Source organism: Aedes albopictus, chromosome 1 (genome assembly GCF_035046485.1).
Source record: "Aedes albopictus strain Foshan chromosome 1, AalbF5, whole genome shotgun sequence".
Classification (NCBI taxonomy): domain Eukaryota; kingdom Metazoa; phylum Arthropoda; class Insecta; order Diptera; family Culicidae; genus Aedes; species Aedes albopictus.
In genome coordinates, this window is record NC_085136.1 from 167419149 (window position 1) to 167441201 (window position 22053).

General features: G+C 43.9%; 1 protein-coding gene across 1 annotated transcript in view; it reads right to left on the bottom strand.

The window, feature by feature from the left end:
- Positions 1-363: 363 nt before the first annotated feature.
- The window catches only part of LOC109431578 (protein obstructor-E), a 36879-nt gene continuing 15189 nt past the window's right edge, over positions 364-22053 (bottom strand). The window contains exon 2 of the mRNA XM_019707817.3: positions 364-1243. Within this exon, the coding sequence (XP_019563362.3) occupies positions 612-1243 (632 nt within the window). The 3' untranslated portion in view covers positions 364-611. The remainder of the gene's footprint in view (positions 1244-22053) is intronic.

The following is a 22053-nucleotide window of genomic DNA, read 5'->3' on the forward strand; positions in this document are numbered from 1 at the left end:
GATGGATTTCCATGAAAATCGTTCAAGGTTCTGCGGGTTTATCATTGTCATCAAACACTGCACGGATTCCACAATGTGCCACAAGCTTCGTCACAGATATCGCTTATATCAGATTTCCTTCCAGCTCGAGGGCGTAGATTATCTCTGTTTACGTCGAAGACATTTAATTTAGGAAACCACACCTTGATTTTTTCAAGAGCACAAATCGCAAGAATTAAATGACGAATTGCACAAAAATGCATGAGAATGTTCTTGAAAATTCGAGGTGGCTTCATTATAACTTCATTTTTACTGTACGATGTCTTTACTTCTTCACCATGGGGTTCTAAGCGAGCATTGTCATCAAAAGTAGTAAAAATCTAATTGTTGTTTAAAATTTGTGCTTTATTTTTCAATTCAAGTAAATAGTTTTCATTCACTGAGAACGATAATGGAACTTTTGTAGTGGTAATACGTCTATACAATGACTGGAAATTCATATAAACGGAGTTGAACAAGAGTACAGAATGAATGGAAATGAAGGCAATAAACTTTACTTTTTACAACATCAATAAATATCTGGAGGACTTTTCAAAGAATGAGAGCTAAAGTAATAACATGAGAGTGTAAAATTAATGACGGCAAGCATAAGGAGCATCTTCCGGGTCTTCACAAGTGAGCGATTCCTCATTGAAGACCTTTCCGTCCCCGCAGGTGATCAAACGTGGGTGTCCATCAACGCAGGTGATCAGACGGTGGCAATCTCCGGGCACCGCGAATCTTGGGTATGGCCAGAATCGGTGGTTGATGGAGTTGGACGGGACTGAATCTGGGCACTTGAATCCGACGACGGCTTCTGGGTTGCAGGTTTCTAGCATCATATCAGGCCACTGGCATCCGTGAATTCGGTGGTCGTACACCAGACCGGCATCACAGTGTTCCGGGTGTGGTTCACCGTAGGCACACTTGTTGTAGGTGGTGGAGCACGAGTGGCTGTCCGGGTAGATTCCGAACAGATATTCGCAACCGGGAGTGGAGAGGGGGGTTTGGTCGGTGACGAACTTGCGGTTGCCGCAATCGACGGCCCAGTTGTAGTTGCAGTGGTTGTGGACGGCACCCTTTCCATCGAACAGCAGACCATTCTCACACGTTTCCAGAGTCAGGGTTCCGTTCGTGCAGAGGAAGAACTGGTCACAATGATCCGGGTGCAGGTAGGCCTGCTCGCCGTATGGCTCGGGGCATTGTGGGACGGCCGCTGCATCGCCTGGTTGGAACGAAGAATAAAATAAATGGTTATTGCTTTATTGCACATTTCTTTAATATGACAAATATTAAAGGAGTTATTTGAATCAAACAAAAAAAAAAAAAAAAAATAGGGAGCAGGAACCATCTCGGCAGGGCCTCTATTTCAGGCTTTTTTCCGCTGTAATTTAGTCAATTTTAAACCCATTAGTTATGCGGTGAGATGTGTATGGTAACTAGCCGCGTAAAAAAATTCAAGTCAACTGATTTAAAATTGACTGAGATATAACGGAAAAGTGGCCAAAATACCAGCCACTGCCCAAGTCGTTCAGCACCTTATTAAGATTTCAAATGTGAGTTGAAAATTTGAAGGAAAATTTTTAGCTCCTTTAAGAATGAAGTTGTTCAATAATCCATTATTATTAATAAAATGGAAAGAAATAAAAAAAGAATAGAGTACCGTAATTTGGTCATCAGGGTGAAGTTTGATTTGATGTACTGTAACCCGGATTGTCTACCCGAGCAAAGTCTGATAGCAAATTGAAAACAAAAATGTTGATGTTGTGATATAGCAAATTTTAATAACTCAGGTTGTTGTTGTTTTGGTCGTTTTAACGGTTAAACCATCAAATATAATAGCAGAAAAATGTTCATGTAACAGCAAATTGAAAACAATTCAATGTTTTTGTTATCAGCGCAAGAAAAATGAAAATTCCGATAATGTAGAGTTTTTCGGTTGATGTCAAATTATAAATGCAATAATATAATTGCACCAGTGATATATCCATTTATTACTATACATAGCTAACTAAAAAATTTAAAATTATTCTAATAATAAATATTCACATTCATTTAAAATTACTGCAAACTAAAAACACAATTTGTAATAAAATTAAATAAAAATAAACTGATATCAATATGTGATTGTAGTGGATAGAGAGGAACCGTTCCGACCTCGGTTCCGATCTCGGTTCCGACAGTGATATGAATTTGTTGCTGAATACGAATCATGTTTTCGATTTGCTGTAATTTTGTTGTTGGACTTTGCTCGGGTATAGTCTATAGTGAACACAAATTCGTATGCTGAGTCAAAGGAATTTAGAAGAACTTTTTGACATGCTAGCTGCCAATATGATCATCACAAATATTTCCTTTTTTAAATCATAGGCTATTCTTTCTAGTTTTACCATTCAGAGACTAGTTGGCGCTGAAACTACCATTGTTCTATTAGAGATGTATCCTTCTTTAAAACATAAGGTTGTTCTTTCGAGTTATACTGATGTAGAGAACGCTTGAGTTCATAATTAAATTTCGGCCAAACGGCATTCGGCTAAAACGACATTTGGCCAAACGGCGTTCAGCCAAATGACCTTTTCGGCCAAATGGCGTTCGGTCAAACGGTATTCGACCAAATGACCCAGGACCATCTACCAGAACTGCGGCAGCACACGCGAGCTGAGAACAGATTTCATCGTGATGGGAGATATTTATGCAAAGGAGCGAAATCGGCTGGTGATCAATGAATTAACTACATCGGCTGTTTTCCTACTCTCCGCATCGACCAATGTGGCGCTAGCTTCTATGCGCGAAAACTCGCTAAAAGTAAATCGCAAAAATATTGTATGGCGAATAGCATCTAAAGGCAAATTTATCGAAGTGGAATACATTATTTGAAAAAATATTTGGTAGTGGTTGTGCACAATGGTGACTACTATTAAGCCTACCAAATATTTTTTTCAGTAAAAGCTTTCTATTTCAAGTAATTCAAGTTTAGAATTTAAAGGTGCCAAGAATCAGCTCAAAACCAACAAAGCAGCTGGTGAGGATGGTATCGCAGCTGAACTCATCAATATGGGCCCAGGAAAGTTGGACACCTGTCTGCACCGGTTGATAGTCAGGATCTGGGAAACCGAACAGCTACCGGAGAAGTGGAAAGAAGGGATTATCTGCCCCATTCACAAGTAAGGCAACCATTGGGAACTTCAGAGCGATCACTACTCGGATCACTATTTTCAATGCTGCCTACAAAGTACTATCCCAGATCATCTTCCGTCTGACACCTGAAATGAATGAGTTCGTGGGAAGTTATCAAGCTTTCTTCATCGACGGCCGGTCTACAACGGACCAGATCTTCACCGTACTGAAAATCCTCCAGAAATGCCGTGAATACTAGGTCCCAACGCATCACCTGTTCATTGACTTCAAAGCGGCATACGACAGTATTGACCGCACAGAGCTATGGAGAATTATGGACGAAAACGGATTTCCTGAGAAGCTGACTAGACTGACTAAAGCAACGATAGATGGTGTGAAAAACTGCGTGGGTTTCGGGTGAACTATTCAACATTGCTCTAGATGGTGTGATGCGATAGGATGCGATGAGCCTTGCTCAACAGCCGGGGAACGATTTTCAGAAAATCCCGTCAATTTGTGTGCTTTGCGGACGACATGGACATTATCGCCAGTGGCAGGTCAGACTGGTGGTGAATGCCTCAAAAGCAAAGTACATGCTGGTAGGCGGGATCAAACAGTAATGCAGTAATGTTACGATAAACGGGATATCTTCGAGGTGGTGGAGGAATTCGTCTACCTCGGTTCCTTGCTGACGGCTGACAACAATGTGAGTCGTGAAATTCTACGGCGCATCATCAGCGGAAGTCGGGCCTACTACGGGCTCCAGAAGAAGCTGCGGTCTAAAAAGATTCACTCACGCACCAAATGCACCATGTACAAAACGCTAATAAGACCGGTGGTCTTCTACGGACACGAGACATGGACCATGCTCGAAGAGGACCTGCAAGCACTCGGAGTTTTCGAGCGGCGTGTGCTAATGATGATCTTCGGCGGTGTGCAAGAGAACTGTGTGTGGCGGAGAAGGATGAACCACGAGCTCGCAGCACTTTACGGTGAACCCAGCATCCAGAGTGACCGAAGCCGGATGGATACGGTGGGCAGGGCATGTTTCAAGAATTCCGGAAAGTTAGTGTTCGCAAGTGCCCTGTAAAGTAAGTTTTCGCTACTAATCCTGTGGGCACAAGAAGGCGTAGAGCGCAGTGTAATGGGCAGACCTGGTGAAACCTGACCTGGCGAGCATTGGGCGCGACCGAGGATGGAGAGCGACAGTCACAAATCGAATATTGTGGCATACTATTGTTGATTATGTCTTGTCTTAAATGTGATGTTGAGCAAATAAATGTATGTATGTATGTACCCCTCTTCTCGGAAGCACTGGTTATAAAGAACGCATTTTACGCGCAGCTCAAACGCGAGCCATCACGTGAAGATCATCATAGGAGACCTAAACCACAGACAAACAGACGTAACACTCTGATCACAGAGAAACAGACTTAACACTTAGAATAAAATTCATTAAAAAACATCGTCACGATAACGTAATCGCCCAATGCCAGTTTTTTTTTGTTTGGCTGGGCCATCACTAGGTGGCGGTAGTGAGCAAACGTCAAACATGAGTAAAAACGATGCCAGCGCCGCGAGTGGCCAATCGACCTACCACCGAATATTTGAATCAGCCGTTAAAAAGGTGATCGATGGGAGGTGAGCAGAGTGTGACGTCTGTTTCTCTGTGCTCTGATAATTCTCATCGTACACCGATTTAACGGTCTTTTTCAAAATTTGATTGTTGGCCAACTGCCCAACCGTGGCGATCGCATAGTTTTTGTTCGAGTTTGACGTTTGCTCACTACCGCTACCTAGTTGGTGGTCGGCCAAACTTAGTCCTTTTAGCATTGGGCGAATATGTTTCCGTGACTATGATTTGAATCGAAAAATGTTCGAAGTGTTACGTCTGTTTGTCTGTGCCTAAACGATCAGGTAGTCTAGGATTTAGCTGCCTCTAAGAACATGGCCACTCGTACACCCTTCTTCCAACACAGCCTCACTTATCGTTACCAACAATGTATGGTACCGGCGACTACCACGGTACAACCTAGAGGGACTGAAGTAACTGGATGTCGCGTCAGCTTACGCACAATATCTCGAGGCACTCCTTTTCGACTATAAGGAAGATGTTGTAGCAGATTACATCAAGACGGGCCCAGAAAATTTGGCCATCGTAGTCTGCACTGGTTCATAAGCAGAATCTAAAAAATCAAGCAGCTACCGAAGGAGTGGACGGAAGGATCTGCAAGCACTCGGAGCTTTCAAGCGACGCGTACTTAGGACAATCTTCAGCGGTCGGTGTGTGAGAAGGTGGAAGATGAACCACGAGCTCACGACGATCCTAATGGTGGCTCAATTCGGAAAGCAGGGCATGTTACTAGAATGCTGGACAACAACCTTGCAAAATTGATATTTTCCAAAAAGTGATTGCATACCCGAGCAGAAGGGAATAATAAAAGTATAAGAAAATGTGTTATTTTGGCAAAATAACTGAGTAACAAAATCAGATATTTTTTTGTTATTAACATAACATTTTATGTTATAAACTTGCCTGACATAAGCGGCAAAATAACAAATTGCATAACATTTTGTTAATTTCAATAACAGCTTAAGGTGATACGGGACGCCGTGTTATTTTCCCTATCTTCCCTCTCTTTCTAACAATTTGTCTCGCGATTTTGAAGATGGAAATCTCGATATCTATCGCACTGAAGATGCTGAAAATCAATCACCTTATGCACTGCAAGTGAGCATACACAATGATAAGTTTTTGTAGCAAAATATGAAGTAGATTCCGAGATTACCATCTAAGTAGCAAAATAGCAATGGCGGATATTTCCTCGACCGCCCCGTTCGCCCTTAACAACTGTTAATATGGAAAATATTTAAAAAACAAATTTTGAACTTTGAAAGTTATTGATAATAATCTAAAGGCAAACTTAGTTATAATATCATACTCATAGCAAAGTAAGTAGGGCTGCAAAACGGTGAGTCGATAAGGAGAGCGTCCAACATAGCTCTGTTCCTCATAAGTTCCTACCTCATGCTTCCACGGGTCAAGCGATGACAAAGACCGCCAGCTAAGAGTTGTGTGCTTAGCTGGTAGTGCAGCCTGGGCACTGTTGTCCTTCTGACTTCAGCTAGATTGAGGAGGTACGATCCGAGTGTCTGTTCACCAAGGAGGTGCGGCTCAAACAGCGTCTGTTCTGGCATCCAGCGGCTGAGTAAGAAACGCTGCACCACGCCCAGCTAGATCCAAGGTGGTAGCCCCATCAGCGTGGTCGTCCCAGTGTTGGTTGGGACGTTAAACAGAACTGGCACGATGGCCCTCCGGCGAGACAGGAGTGTTGGCGTAGGCCCAATAAGCCACCCGTAAAAATCCCCATTGCGAATAACATAGGAGAATATACATAGGAGAAAATACGACTCGATACAATCGGCAAAGACCCACGCGACGAAATAAGGACTACGATTGGAAACTTGGAACATGGAATTGCAAGTCACTAGGTTTCGCAGGATGTGACAAGATAATCTACGACGAACTACATCCCCGCAACTTCGACATCGTGGCGTTGCAGGAACTTTGTTGGACTGGACAGAAAGTGTGGAAAAGCGGGCATCGAGCGGCTACCTTCTACCAAAGCTGTGGCACCACCAATGAACTGGGAACAGGATTTATAGTGATGGGCAAGATGCGACAACGTGTGATCGGGTGGCAGCCGATCAACGCAAGGATGTGCATGTTGAGAGTTAAGGGCCGTTTCTTCAACTACAGCATCATCAACGTCCACTGCCCACACGAAGGGAGACCTGATGACGAGAAAGAAGCGTTCTACGCGCAGTTAGAGCAAACATACGATGGTTGCTCGCCGCGTGACGTGAAAATCGTTGTCGGCGACATGAACGCGCAGGTAGGAAGGGAGGAAATGTACAGACCGGTAATCGGGCGAAACAGCCTGCACGCCGTATCGAATGATAACGGCCAGCGATGCGTAAACTTTGCAGCCTCCCGTGGTATGGTAGTCCGAAGCACCTTCTTCCCCCGCAAAGATATCCACAAAGCCACCTGGAGATCACCCGACCAAACAGAAAATCAAATCGACCACGTTCTAATCGACGGTAAATTCTTCTCGGATATAACCAACGTCCGCACATACCGCAGTGCGAATATTGATTCGGATCACTACTTAGTCGCTGTATGCATGCGCTCAAAACTTTCGACAGTTATCACCACGCGTCGAAGTCGAACGCCGCGGCTCAACATCGAGCAGCTGCGTAACGTAGAAGTGGCTCAAGACCAACGGAAGAGCAGCTTGGCGCAGCTACACTTGAAGATGGCTGGAGGGACATCCGATCCGCCATAGGTAGTACCTCGGCTACAGCACTAGGCTTCGCGACTCCGAATCACAGAAACGACTGGTACGACGGCGAATGTGAACAGTTGAAAAACGAGAAGAATGCAGCATGGGCGAGAATGCTGCAACACCGTACGAGAGCGAATGAGGCACGTTACAAACAGGCGCGGAACAGGCAGAACTCAGTCTTCCCGATGAAGAAGCGCCAGCAAGAAGAACGAGATCGCGAAGCGATGGAAGAGCTGTACCGCGCTAAGGACACACGAAAGTTCTACGAGAAGCTGAACCGCTCGCGCAGAGGCTTTGTGCCACAAGCCGACATGTGCCGAGATAATCACGGGAATATTCTCACGAGCGAGCGTGAGGTGGTCGAGAGGTGGCGGCAGCATTACGATGAGCACCTCAATGGCGACGTTGCAAGTACCGAAGGTGGCGTGGTAACAGATCTAGGAGTATGTGCACAGGACGAAAGACTTCCGAGATTGAGGAGGAGGTTGGCCGGTTGAAAAACAACAAAGCCGCTGGAGCAGATCAACTACCAAGCGAGCTTCTAAAATACGGTGGAGAAGCACTGGTGAGAGCACTACACTGGGTCATTACCAAGATTTGGGAGGAGGAAGTACTACCGGAGGAATGGATGGAAGGTATCGTGTGTCCCATCTACAAAAAGGGCGACAAGTTGGATTGCGGGAACTACCGCGCGATCACACTACTGAGCGCTGCCTACAAGATACTCTCTCAAATTTTATGCCGCCGACTATCACCGATTGCAAGGGAGTTCGTGGGGCAATATCAGGCTGGATTTATGGGTGAACGCGCTACAACGGACCAGATGTTCGCCATCCGCCAGGTGTTGCAGAAATGCCGCGAATACAACGTGCCCACACATCACTTGTTCATCGATTTAAAATCGGCATATGATACAATCGATCGAGAACAGCTGTGGCAGATTATGCACGAATACGGATTCCCGGATAAACTGATACGGTTGAACAAGGCGACGATGGATCGAGTGATGTGCGTAGTTCGAGTATCAGGGACACTTTCGAGTCCCTTCGAATCTCGCAGAGGGTTACGGCAAGGTGATGGTCTTTCGTGCTTGCTGTTCAACATTGCTTTAGAGGGTGTGATAAGAAGAGCGGGGATAAACACGAGTGGGACGATTTTCACGAAGTCCGTTCTGCTGCTTGGTTTCGCCGATGATATTGATATTATTGCTCGTAAATTTGAGACGATGGCGGAAACGTACATCCGACTAAAGAGTGAAGCCAGGCGAATCGGATTAGTCATTAATGTGTCGAAGACAAAGTACATGATGGCAAAGGGCTCCAGGGAGGAATCACCGCGCCCGCCACCCCGAATTCATATCGACGGTGATGAAATCGAGGCGGTTGAAGAATTCGTGTACTTGGGCTCACTGATGACCGACGACAACGACACCAGCAGAGAAATTCAGAGGCGCATTGTGGCAGGAAATCGTGCCTACTTTGGACTCCGCAGAACTCTACGATCGAATAAAGTTCGCCGTAACACGAAGTTAACCCACCGACGAACCGACGTGACAGCTAGAACAAACAAATTCAAATTTGTTGTCCGCGACGCCATGATGAAAAATAGCCGAACACTATCGCCACCTCTATAACGGCCCGCGTTGGTATGTTAGCTTGATACCAAACCCCCGTGTGTTAACATAGGAAGAGGTTCGCGTCTACGCTGATTTGACAGAAGGGTTCGCTCGTTTTGCTGGTCGACCGTTAAATTGAGGGGGGACAGTTTTGAGACACCACTGTCACGTCGGTTCGTCGGTGGTTAACCATCTACAAAACGTTGATTAGACCGGTCGTCCTCTATGGTCACGAAACATGGACCCTACGTGCAGAGGACCAACGCGCCCTTGGAGTTTTCGAACGGAAGGTGTTGCGTACCATCTACGGCGGAGTGCAGATGGAAGACGGGACTTGGAGAAGGCGAATGAACCACGAGCTGCATCAGCTGCTGGGAGAACCAACCATCGTCCATACCGCGAAAATCGGGAGGCTACGGTGGGCGGGTCACGTCATCAGGATGTCGGACAGCAACCCGACTAAAATGGTTCTCGAGAGTCATCCGACCGGTACAAGAAGACGTGGAGCGCAGCGAGCTAGGTGGGTCGACCAAGTGGAGGACGATCTGCGGGCCCTACGCAGAGTGCGGAACTGGAGACAAACAGCCATGGACCGAGTGGAATGGAGGAGGCTACTATGTACAGCAGAGGCCACCCCGGCCTTAGCCTGATCGGTAAGGTAAGTAAGCAAAGTAAGTAACAAAGTAATAAGTCTATAACATATAACATAAAAAGTGAGGTTTGATCGAGTGGATTCTCCGAAATTGGCGCGAAAGTGACCGGCAAGAGCAAGAGTGTAGGAGGTAAAACAAAATCCGATATAAGTGAAGTGGTAGATTTGATAAGTGCGCCAACGATCGAACTCAACCACTGAATGGATGACGTGCGACTATGTTCAACACATTCTAACTCACGATTAAACGAAGTGATTACCTATCCTTCGAAAGAGGCTCAATACATGTAGCCGAAACGTCAGGTGTAGAGCATAAATACGTTTACGATTATGCGAAGACTGGAAGCCGAAAATCCCCGTAACATAATTTGTGATGAAAACCAGTTAATTAAAGGTAAATCTCGGGGAGTTGCTTCTGGGGTAAGATAGACACTTGTTGTTCGTTTGGAGTACAAAACTTAAGAGAGCGTCAACGCTCGGTTTATTTATCTGTGCAGTTTTGACAGCGCTGAGGCGCATTCGCCTGCGCGTACTCTCGCGCAAGCGATAACTTATCATCAATGATTATAAATGATTGTTCGAAAGCACTCTGAACTAAATTCACATAAAGTGTTGTTGTAAGACACATTAAATATGAGGGACAGAAAATCTGGTCATAATTGCCCAAGTACTAAAACTCCCAAGCTGAGAAGTTGGCTCTGTATCAGCTAAAATGTAACGCCAGAAAGAAGAGAAGGAGGTACATCACGCGATGTTCTAAAAAACGGAATCCTCGAATGATGTGAATTTCAAAATTTGCTATTGTTGTGCTATTGTTGATAAAATATTTGTACACTCTCAGTAGTACAATAATAACTATATCCGAGGTACATGAAAGTTCGATAGACACCGTGTACTAAATACAGGTCGGACTCGATTATCCCGAATCAGGTTCTGATGCTTATCAAACATATATCTGGGGAGCGGAATGCTCTATAAAACTGAAATTTTGATATTTTGTCCAGCCAATTCTGATACGTGATCAGTCAAAGTTTCAGCTACTCATAGCATTTCGTTTTTTTCCTTCTAAACCATTGGGGGATAATCTGCTCAACAGACTCCCTAACAGGAAGGTTAGGGTAGTGTAAGTCTGAGGCCGCCTTCTACAACAAAAGTAAAAGCCAGGACTACTCTCTCCTCGTACCCACAAGGGTATCACTACCCTTCAGGCCCTATCAGCTGCACCAGAAGGTTGCTGACAGCAGGGTCTCCACCTGCCCCGACCCTTGCCGGGAACCCCTTTCCAACCGCGGGTTCGGATCCAACCCTGTAGACCGACGCCACGACAGCACCGCTACCGGGACTTCCTCTCCACGGCCACTTAATCGCTGTAAAAAATCGTTCGAACAAAACGTGTTCCGCCGTTTTCTCTAAACCATTGTACACTGGGCATTCGGGAGAATCCGCATGCCCGAAACGGTGTAGATACTGTCGGAAGCAACCATGACCTGTAAGGACCTGTGTCAGGTGGAATGTAACTTCCCCTTGGCGCCTATTAATCCAACTATCTACCCTCGGTATCAACCTATGGGTCCACCTTCCTTTGGTGGAACTGTCCCACGCGCGCTGCCATTTGACCATAGAGGCCATCCTGACAGTCCTGCGTATGCCTCTTGTGCCGCGCATTTCGACGCACTCCATGTCCTCTCTGATAAGAATGCTATGCCTATAGGCACCATACCAGTAATGACGCAGAGAGCGTCGTGTGACACGGTACGGTACGCGCTCGAAACCCTCAGGCACATATACCTGTAAGTACTTGCCAGCTTCCGTCGGTAGTTAGTACTTAGCGCGGTGCCCCACGCCGGGCCGCCATACCTAAGTATGGACGTAGCAACACTAGCCAGAAGCTTGCGCTTACTGGCGTACACCGCAGAGTTATTGGACATCATCCGGGACAGTGCCGCAATAGCTGTGGAGGCTCTTTTACAGGCATAATCGACGTGGCTACCGAAGGTAAGCTTATCGTCGATCATCACGCCCAAGTGCTTGACGGAGCGCTTTGACAGGATAGTGCACTCTCCTACACTGATCTCCGTCTGCTGCTCCGACTTCCGGTTGTTAACAACCGTCACCTCTGTCTTGTGGTGAGCCAGCTCCAGTTTCCTTGATAGCATCCACGCCTCCACAACCTTGATCGAGTGGTCGGTAGTCAACTTCACCTCCTCGATCGTTTCACCGTAGACATCGAGCGTAATGTCGTAGGCAAATCCGACAATCTCCACTTCCTCTGGGTACTCTAACCTCAATACCTCGTCGTACATGACATTCCATAACACCGGACCCAGGATGGAACCTTGCGGGACTCCTGAGGTTATGTGAAAGCACTTCCGACCCACCTCTGTGTCGTAGACTAGTACACGATTCTGAAAGTAACTTCCAAGAATCTTGTACAGGTACTCCGGTATCCCCAGACGCAAGAGTGCATCGGCAATAGCAGACCAGCTGGCGCTATTAAACGCATTCCTTACATCCAGAGTCACCCCAACTAACTCATTTAGCAGGCACCATTACGACGAAGTAATTCAGCATAATGTTGAATAACATTTGAATTATTTACACGGACAACCTATGTTCGGGTTTTGTTCACACAAATTTGGAGAAGTTATAAAGCATCATGTTGTGCACCATTTTATTTTTTTGTTGTTTAAAGCGTTTTACAAATGTACAGGAAAGTTGTTGTTAAGCTTTGGCAAAAATGACTGAAAATAAATAAAATGCAAAAATGTTGAACTCTCACGAGAGTAATTATTTGCTCTCATATTGAGAACATCTATTACGAAAAAAGAATTACATATAAAATTACCTAAATCCAGATTAGAACTCGAGACTTGTCGATTGCCAGCCGCATGCCTTCCTATCTGCGCCATCCTAGAGATGGTGAGGTGCAGTACCCAAAGCAAAACATAATCTTCCCATGACTCAATAATGATCACTTCTGAACTTGTGTTCAGCAGTGGTGAATTAGCACAGCACGTGGTAATCAACTGAACAACGCCTTATACTTCAACAGCTGTTCAGCCCAAAACACGTGTTTTCCATTCTGATTTCGCTGTCAGTGTTTTTATCGCACGGTGAGAAAACTTGAATCGAATACGGCCAAAAAGTGTTGGTCGTTATTGAAGATATTGTTTCCAGACGTACTAATTGCGATATAAATATGTTTTTATTTTTATTATTGAATATCGATCTTTAAAAATGTATAACAATATTTGGTGCGGTATGGTCTTGGACATGGTACATTCACAACATCTGTTCAGGTAATCTACTCATGCTCAGTCGAAGATCCGTTAAGCCATTTTTTATGCTTTTATAGTGGAATCTTGATATTATGTTCAATAGATAGTGCATAAGGATGTTTAGGGATACTTGAAATGTGTCGATTTCTGAATGCTGTTTGGTTATCTAGGTGACTGTGGGAACAATATTCAGTAAACACGACAGCACTGAAATGTCAAATGCATCGATCCAAGCGTCTCGTACAATCGAACTGCTGCGGAAGATAAAATATATATTACGTCTCTTGCCACTCAATGTTAAGCTTCATAATTTTACTATGTTTCATGTTATGTGATTCGTTTAAAATATTGATTCTTTAACAACTTGGTTGTCTAAACAGTTTTAGCCATGATTTATCCCATTATCCGTAAAAAGTTCCGAGTCAAACTATGACGGGCTGAAGGCGTTTATTTGACAAGTGAAAAGCACATTGTTCAGGAGCATATACTTTTCGATGCATCAGCCTCATAAGATGCAGACAAATGTTTTGTTAAACTCTTTTGTTAAGGAATCAATGCTTGTCGAATAAATTTCTTGTTAAACTTTTGAAAAGTGTTTTAATTTATCATTGTTGATACCGATGAGGAAAGTCGAACATTGACTACTTTCTCAATTGAAAAATCTTTTAAACAGTAATGTGTTGAGCATAATTTTAGTTCAGCTATCATTACCATTATTAAGCAACAATTCAGCAAGCTTGCTTGTTTGTGACTTGCAAATGTTAGTTGGGACTACCGCGCAAAAGCGAATTCCCCTCCTCTTAGGCTCGAGTGCTTTCTCGGCGGTTTTTGTAACCGACAAGATAGCGTCTACGGTGGACCTCCCCTTCCGGAAGCCGTACTGGTTGCTCGAAAATCCATTTTCGCTCTCGGTGAACCTCAACATTCTATTGAGGATGATATTTTCGAGCACCTTCCCCGCCGTGTCAATCAAGCATATTGGTCTATATGCCGACGGGTCTCCGGGTGGTTTCCCCGCCTTTGGCAATAGCCTGGTATCTGCCTCTTCCAAGCTTCAGGGAAAACTACCTCGTCCAGGCATTTCTGCATAGCGCTCTGTCTAGACCTGGGGCCTTACCTACGCTAAGGGTCTTAGCTATCCCCGCAAGTTCCACATCGGTGACCCTCTCCTTATCGCCAGCCCCAGTCCCCGGCTGTCCTACGAAAGGAGGCCAAGGAGTAGGATCATGACGCGGAAAAAGTCCTCCAATGATCCCCTCCAACATCTCTGGAGATTGCTCTGTAGGAGCCATCACACCTCTCGTCTTGACCGTAACGATCCTGTAGGCGTCACCCCACGGGTTCGTATTGGCACTCTGACAGAGACCCTCAAAGCAGGCCTTTTTGCTTGCTCTTATCTCGGTCTTAAGCGTGGTTTTTGCAGCGGCGAACACCACCCGCCGTTCGTTTCGCTCTTCCTCTGATCGTGCTCGCTGCATCCGCCGCCTAGCCCGTAGGCAGGCGCGGTGCAGGTCCGCAATCGCGTCGGTCCACCAGTAAGCTGGTGGCCTCCCATTTCTAGGTTGGACTCGCCTAGGCATGGTCGCATCACACACATGAGAGAGCACCGCTACCAGCTCGTCGCCGTCTAAACCGATTAAGTTTCGCTCACGGCGGAGCGCCTCCCTAAATACCCCTTCGTCGAAGTATGATGTCTTCCACCTGCGAGGGCTTGGCCTTGGCCTAGCCGCCTCTTCCTCTATCCGCTGTCTGCTGTTGTTGTAGTCGATACTATAGCGAACCGCCAGGTGGTCGCTGTGAGTGTAGCCATCATCTACTCTCCAGTTCGAACTACTTGTTATGCCTGGACTACAAAAGGTCACGTTAATAATTGACTCCGCTCCGTTTCCACTAAAGGTACTCTTGGTACCGACATTAGCCAAGTCGACATCTAAGATGGTCAGTGTTTCTAGCAGGATCTGACCCCGCTGGTTCGTGAAACGGCTTCCCCATTCCACGGCCCAGGCATTTAAGTCACTCGCTAATACCACCGGCCTTCGCCCTGTTAGCACGTTCGTTAAGCGGTCCAGCATTTGCGTCAACTGCTCGATCGGCCACCGTGGAGGCGCATAACAGCTACAGAAGAAGACCCCGTTTACTTTGGCGACCACGAAGCCCTCATAGGTAGTAGACACCAACTCCTGGACGGGGTATTTACCCGTCGTTCATATCGCCGCCATTTTTCTGGTCCCATCTGAGGCCCAGTTGCCGTTGCCGACGGGTACTCGGTATGAGTCCGATATGATGGCGATATCCGTCTCCCACTCAGAAACCGCCTGACAAAGCAGTTGCTGAGCCGCATCACAGTGGTTCAGGTTCAGCTGCGTTACCTGCACTGTGATTTGTTGTTCACTCCGGCTTTCTTGAAGGCCGGGCACCTTGGACCACCCATCGGATGTCTGTTGTTCGAGGATATCCCGGTACAGCATTTCGTTTGCGAGATATTATTTGAGGGGGTTAGATAGGGATGTAAGTGACGAAAACCTACTTTCGAGTAAATGAGGTGTAAAATTTTTGACCAATTTTTCATCCCATACAAAATGTATGAAGTTTCAAAATCATCCCAATTTTCTCTGATTTATTGTAATTTTTCCAATCATCGTAGAAACAATCTTAAAAAATTTCCTGAAAGCTTGAAATCTGAAGAATTTTATGATATGCTCAGCTCAAATCGACAAAATGGTCACTTACACCCCTTTGATTCTGGGCCCCTCATTTTAAAAGCACCAGAACCCGACTCCGGATAATCGAGTCCGACCTGTAATATGATTCATACCCAAAGTGACATTTTTTGCTTCTTTATAACTGCGAAAGTTACTTAGATCTTGCAAGTCAAGGAGATTGAAAACGAACACCAATATGGCAAATGATTAATTGTGGTCCCCACTCTGATAGCCATGTATGTGCTCAAAGTCGATCAAATTAAAATGACACATGACGGAGCGATTATAAGGCCTTTATTCATCTGCGCGGTGGCCAACTGCCGTCGTTGGCCGGTCGTCGCCTCGCGTGACAGACAGTCTCGCTGCTCCAGTTGGGGCGCACTCCACTCCATCAGTCGCAACTCTGTTGTGTGGCAATCATAATGCCTTCGATCGAAACCCCAAAGTCCCTCAAGTAGCATGCGATGGTGTGGGCTCCACTTTCAAATCTCGGGCGTATGCCAACACCACCGTACCGGGCAGGGCGGGGCACGGACTGGCTGGCTAACCTTCAAACAATGCGCGAAGTGTATATGCGTTTTCAGGCAAAAAAAAGAACCCAGTAGTGAAACCCTTCTAAATAACACTGAGAAGAGACCTTGTGGAAGTTATGGCTATTATCACTGTATAGAAAAACCAGTATGCTTTTCCGCTCTCCCTTTCTCTTGTCACGTCGAGCGAGTTGGCTTATGGACCAGTTTTCGCGCGCTGCGGCGTTCAGATTGAGTATGCCTTTTTACGTTCTTAGTATTATGCCTAGTTAATTACCAGTTTGCGGTGGACTTGTGGTAAGAGAGATAGACAGTTCTACCCAGTTGAAGTTTGCAGCAGGGAGAACGGTTAAGTATTTCGTCATCTTCAGACTCCGCTTCGTCATCCATGTTTTCTTTAGTATAACAACAGACAAAAACACGTAACACCCTTGGTAACACCTAGAACAATTTTCGTGAAAATATATCTTTCAGTTTACTCTACCATGTTGGACATGTTGCACGAAACATTGCGTAGTGCAATAGCATCAACATAGAAGGCGCTAGTTTGGAACGTTAAGTGCAAAGAAAAACGATGCATGTGCCTCTGGTTGTCATTAAACTTGTGATCGATAGAAATGTTTCCAATGTTACATCTGTTTGTCTGTGGTACAACTCTGTTGATGATCATAAATCTACAGTTGTTTTTAACAAACTGTCCGTCTATTGGCTCAAGAGGTATACTTGAACTTATATACATGCTGGAAAGTCGTCTATAAATTAAATGCGAATCGTGTATATTTCAAGCGATCGTGTATCCAAAGCAGGGGTTTTGCTATTGTTAGTAGTTGTGGTCAAGCATAGGCTAAATAAACAGCAGCAATAACAGTTTGCAGAGGAACATAGTCCAAAATGCCAAGATGAGGTAAAATGTCCCAACTCATAAAATCATTCCTGAATGTGATTTTATCATTACTATTGGTGAATGGTATCATGATATGTTTGCCTAAAACATTATTCTAGAAGCTAGGCCGCCAAACCCACGAAAAATCTCTTGATTTCCCAATAAAAATTGACAACTTCCGGTTTTTCTTGCATGCAATTAAGGTTTTCTGGTGATTTTATTACCATCCATATTTTTCCAAGAAGATTTAGAATCTCATGGAGGCGCATGGTTGTTGATGCCTACGCTTTCCATATTAGGGGTGATTCAAATATGACGACCATCATTTAGCGAAGAGGGGGGTGACACTCTATGTATTGAGTATGTATACAATAAAAAGCGGAACGGAGGGGCGACAGACAGTCGGAAATGTCCGAAAATTATGGATGTAATTTGTGAATTTTTCCATGAAGTGGCATCTTAGCGTGGTATGATCTTTTGCAAACTTGTTCCTAAGAGTAGGTATCAACTGCCATTTTCTTCATTTTGAGCTAAATCGAACACCATAAACTGACATACTGAACGATAGATTTCCCAATTATTTGGGCCCGAACCCCTCACAAACTTCAACTCATTTGCTGAACCTTTTACAGGTTGTTCTGCTCACTCCAAGGCGCAATCAATCCTAGCGTACCCTGTGGAACGTTCTCACATTTGTGTTTTTAAGCCAGTCTAATGCATATGGGTGTCAGGTTTAATCCCAACAGCATCCAGTTTTATCATTTTTCTTTCACTACATTTTCCGTTTACGCAAAACCCGTCCCATGAAGATTGATGATGCGCCTACTCCTACCTCTTAACTACCAACTGAGGCAATGATGCGGTTGCAGATGCATGTACAACGTGGGTAGCATCAGTGCAAATTGCACATGTTTAACTGTTAACACACATGTTGTTGATCACTACTATTATCGATACACGTTTTGTTACGCAATGTCTAATTGAGATATGGGTGAGTTCCACATGGCTTCGATTGTGATGAGGAATTGTTTAATTCGCGACCATTGAAATTTATTACCCCTAATCAATATTCCATATAACACTTCTCGACTGGATGAAATTATTATACTAGGCATAATAAACTATCAACAAAACGACATTGAAACACTTCAATTGCACTAGTTTACAGAATTTTGTAGAATCAAGTTCAGCTAGTTCGAAAATGGTAAGGATAAAATTACAATAGAGCTGATTTTTTTCGACTTTAAGCTGTTTTAATGCTCACTTTATACATCTCATCCCGTAACCAATGTTCCGATTGAGCTAATATTTCCACTGTAACTCGTCAACACTATATGTTTGAAATGTACGTTGAAATAGAATGTTTGGTGGGTTTCGTGGGGTGGCGCTTTACAGATGGCTTTAGAATTGTTTTAAGATATTTCAAGCATTTTTATGGGCGTTTCGGACAGATTCACAACTTCAAAGTCGCGCCTGAAAACCCACTGACACCCCTGAAATCCTCGGAACCCTTTTGAAATTCTTGAAAATTCCAAGAATCATCTTGAGATTTCTCGGACCGCTCCTGAAATCCACTCAAATGCATATAAAAGCTCGACTGATACTCCTGAAATAATTAAAATGCCCCTGAAAGTCCTGCTGAAACCAGTGATTTTTTCCGGCGAGCACTGAAATATCTGAAGCCTTCTGAAACACCTCTAAAATATACCTAAAATTCCCTCTGATTTGTCCCTGAAACCCTCTGAGATCCCCGTAAACATTGATGAAACCCTTAAAGTTCCTCTGAAATGCCACTTGAGCATCCCTGAGGCCCTATGAAACGCACCTGAAATGTTTTCCCGAACAGAGGGGAAAAGCAAATTTATAACTACACAAACCCATAGCTTGTTTATAGGTCTTGTATTCATCTCATTCTCTCCAGTGCTTGCCTCAGAATATACAAATTCGTGCAATGGCAGGCAAAGAAAGCCCTTCAATTAATAACTGTAGAAATGCTCAAAGAATACTAAGTTGAAGCGAGGCAAGTCAAGTCCCAGTGGGGACGTAAAACCATAAAGAAGAAGAATTGATCTCATTCTGTTTTGAAATCACTAGATAACATTAACACATTTAATTATGCTAGTGATATTCTTTTCTTCTCGGGTTTGAACACCTGCTGAGACCCCCATCACGTTGCTGATAGCACCTGAAACGCTCTAAAACACCTATAGAAGTTTTACTGGAATCTTCCCCAACGCCACCGAAATCCTCCGAAAACATCTCTTAACTCTTTGGAGCTGAAGGGGTCATGACCCTAACAGAAACGGCTGTATAAGTTCCCACATTCAATAAAACAGAAAACAGTCTGCGGCAAAGTTGTTGCAAATTGAGCCTTCTATTAAGGAAACATTGGAATATTTGTATTTGAGACTCAGACTTAGAACATTCAAAGCATCATGAAGTTTGGAGAAACGATATAATTGACAAACCAATTGTTCAAAAAGCAAAAGCTGAATTTGGATATGGGTTACATTCATATGTAATCATTTAATCGTCGTTAAAAATATCGAAAAGTGTTTTATATTCTGGTATGTTCTAGGTGATACTTCTTACAAGAATATTTTTTTTTGTGTTTGCCATAAATAATAGCATTGCATAATCTACAATCTCATTTATAGATACTATAGGGATATTCCAGGTCAATTACCTCGGAGTTCAGAACTTCAGGTCAAGTATTTGCTATACTGAGTAACATAATCGGTGTTGCATAATCAACCGCGGTTACTGGACCAATCTGAAGTCTACTTGATATTATTATAAACCATTGGGAAACTTGGGGTCGTCCAAACCTTTCCATAATGAAGTTCTTCATCTACAAGAATAACTTTATGTGTTTTCGCCAAAAATAATAGCATTGCATAATCTGCTGGGATTCGTGAAGCTCTTGAAATCTCAAATATCATTTAGAAACACTATAGGGATATTCCAGGTCTGCCAAACTACCTTAGAGTTAAAAACTTCAGGTCTACACTCGAAACAGTAGCCATATTTGATATACTGAATAACGTTGCATCAACCGCGGTTACTGGATCAACCTGAAGTCTTCCTGAAATAATTATAAACCTTTGGGACATTTAGGGTCTTAAACTGTCCTATAATGAAGTCCTTCAAATCTACAAAAAAAAAGTGTTTTCGCCATAAAAAACAGCATTGCATAATCTGCTGGGATCCGTATATCTCTTGAAATCTAAAATGTCATTTAGAGACACTAGAGAAATATTCCAGGTCAGCCAAACTATCTTGAAGTTCTGAAATTCAGTCTTACACTCTCAGATGTCATTTAGAGACACTTAGTATAGCAATATTCCAGGCCAGTTAAACCGCCTTTGAGTTCAGAATTTCAGGTCTACAGTCGTAACAGTAGCTAAACTGATATACTGCGTAACGTTGCATAATCAATCGCGGTTACTGGACCAACCTGAAGTCTACTATATACTATAGTAGACCAAACTGTCCTGAAGTTTAGCTCTTGGCAGTAACAGTAGTCATTCTCACAATGAACTGTAACATTACACATCCAACTGCATTCAGTAATCCCTCTGGTATTTCATGAGTCATTCCAAGATAGTTTTGAGATATTCCAGATCAACCAAACTACTCCGTAGACCATAGCTAGTGTTACATCACAGACAAACAGACGTAACACATCGAACATTTTTCGATTCACATCATAGTCACGGAAACGTATTCGCTCAACAATGCAAGCGCCACGGTTGGTCAGTTGGCCATCTATGATATTTTTAAATAGACCATTAAATCGGTGTACGATGAGAATTATCAGAGTGTTTCGTCTGCTTATCTGTGGTTACATAATCCACTGTATTGACCAAAATAGTTCGATGAACAACAAGCGTTGTTTTATATTTTTAGGATGTGATGGGCCATTCTTACTGTTATGGAGCTTTAGTTGATGAAAACAACCACTGTAATATGAGTTCGTTTTATATAGTAAGATTACAGAACTAAATAGCATATGTTTGCATAAAACATTCCTACTAGTATATTGAGAGGCAAGGACAATGATACACTATGCCCATAGAATCGAGAGAATTTTCACGACCGGAACGCGAATCGAACCCGCCGTCTCCGGATTGACGATTTATAGCCTTAACCACTAGGCTAACTGTAGACCCCTAAGAAGGCAGAACCTGTCTGCTGATTCAATATTTAGTTAGTGATTTAGCCATGAGGTGTCACCAGTTGTTAAATAAAGTTTTAAACTTCTCTGTCTTGGGATCCAGAGTAGATAGAACAGTGTCGTCTTCGGCAAAGTTCTTCGTCGTCTTCGATAAAGTACTTCAGGAAGTCAAGAACAATCACCAATTAATTGATTAATCATCAGATAGCTCTTGATTCCCAGTTCTTCGGGGAATCAAGAGCTATCTGATGATTAATCAATTAATTGGTGATTGTTGATTGTTGCCGAAGACGACACCCTATTATCTGCTATGGATCCCGAGATAGATAGGTTTAAAACTTTATTTGACGACTAGCGCCACCTAGCAGCGAAATCACTAACTAATTGTTGAATCACCAGATTGCTCTTGACTTCCTGAAGAAAATTGCCGAAAACGACACTCTTCTACCTGCTCTGGATTCCAAGATAGCGGAGTTTGCAGCTTTACTTGGAAACTAGCGCCACCTAGCAGCGGAATCACCAATTCATTGTTGAATCACCAGATTGCTCTTGACTTCATGAAGAACTTTGCCGAAGACGACACTCTTCTATCTGCTCTGAATCCCGAGATAGAGAAGTTTGGAAGTTTACCTGACGAGTATCGCCACCTAACGACGAAATCACAAACTAATTGGTGAATCACCAGATTATTCTTGACCTACTGAACAATTTTGCCGAAGAAAGCATTGCTCC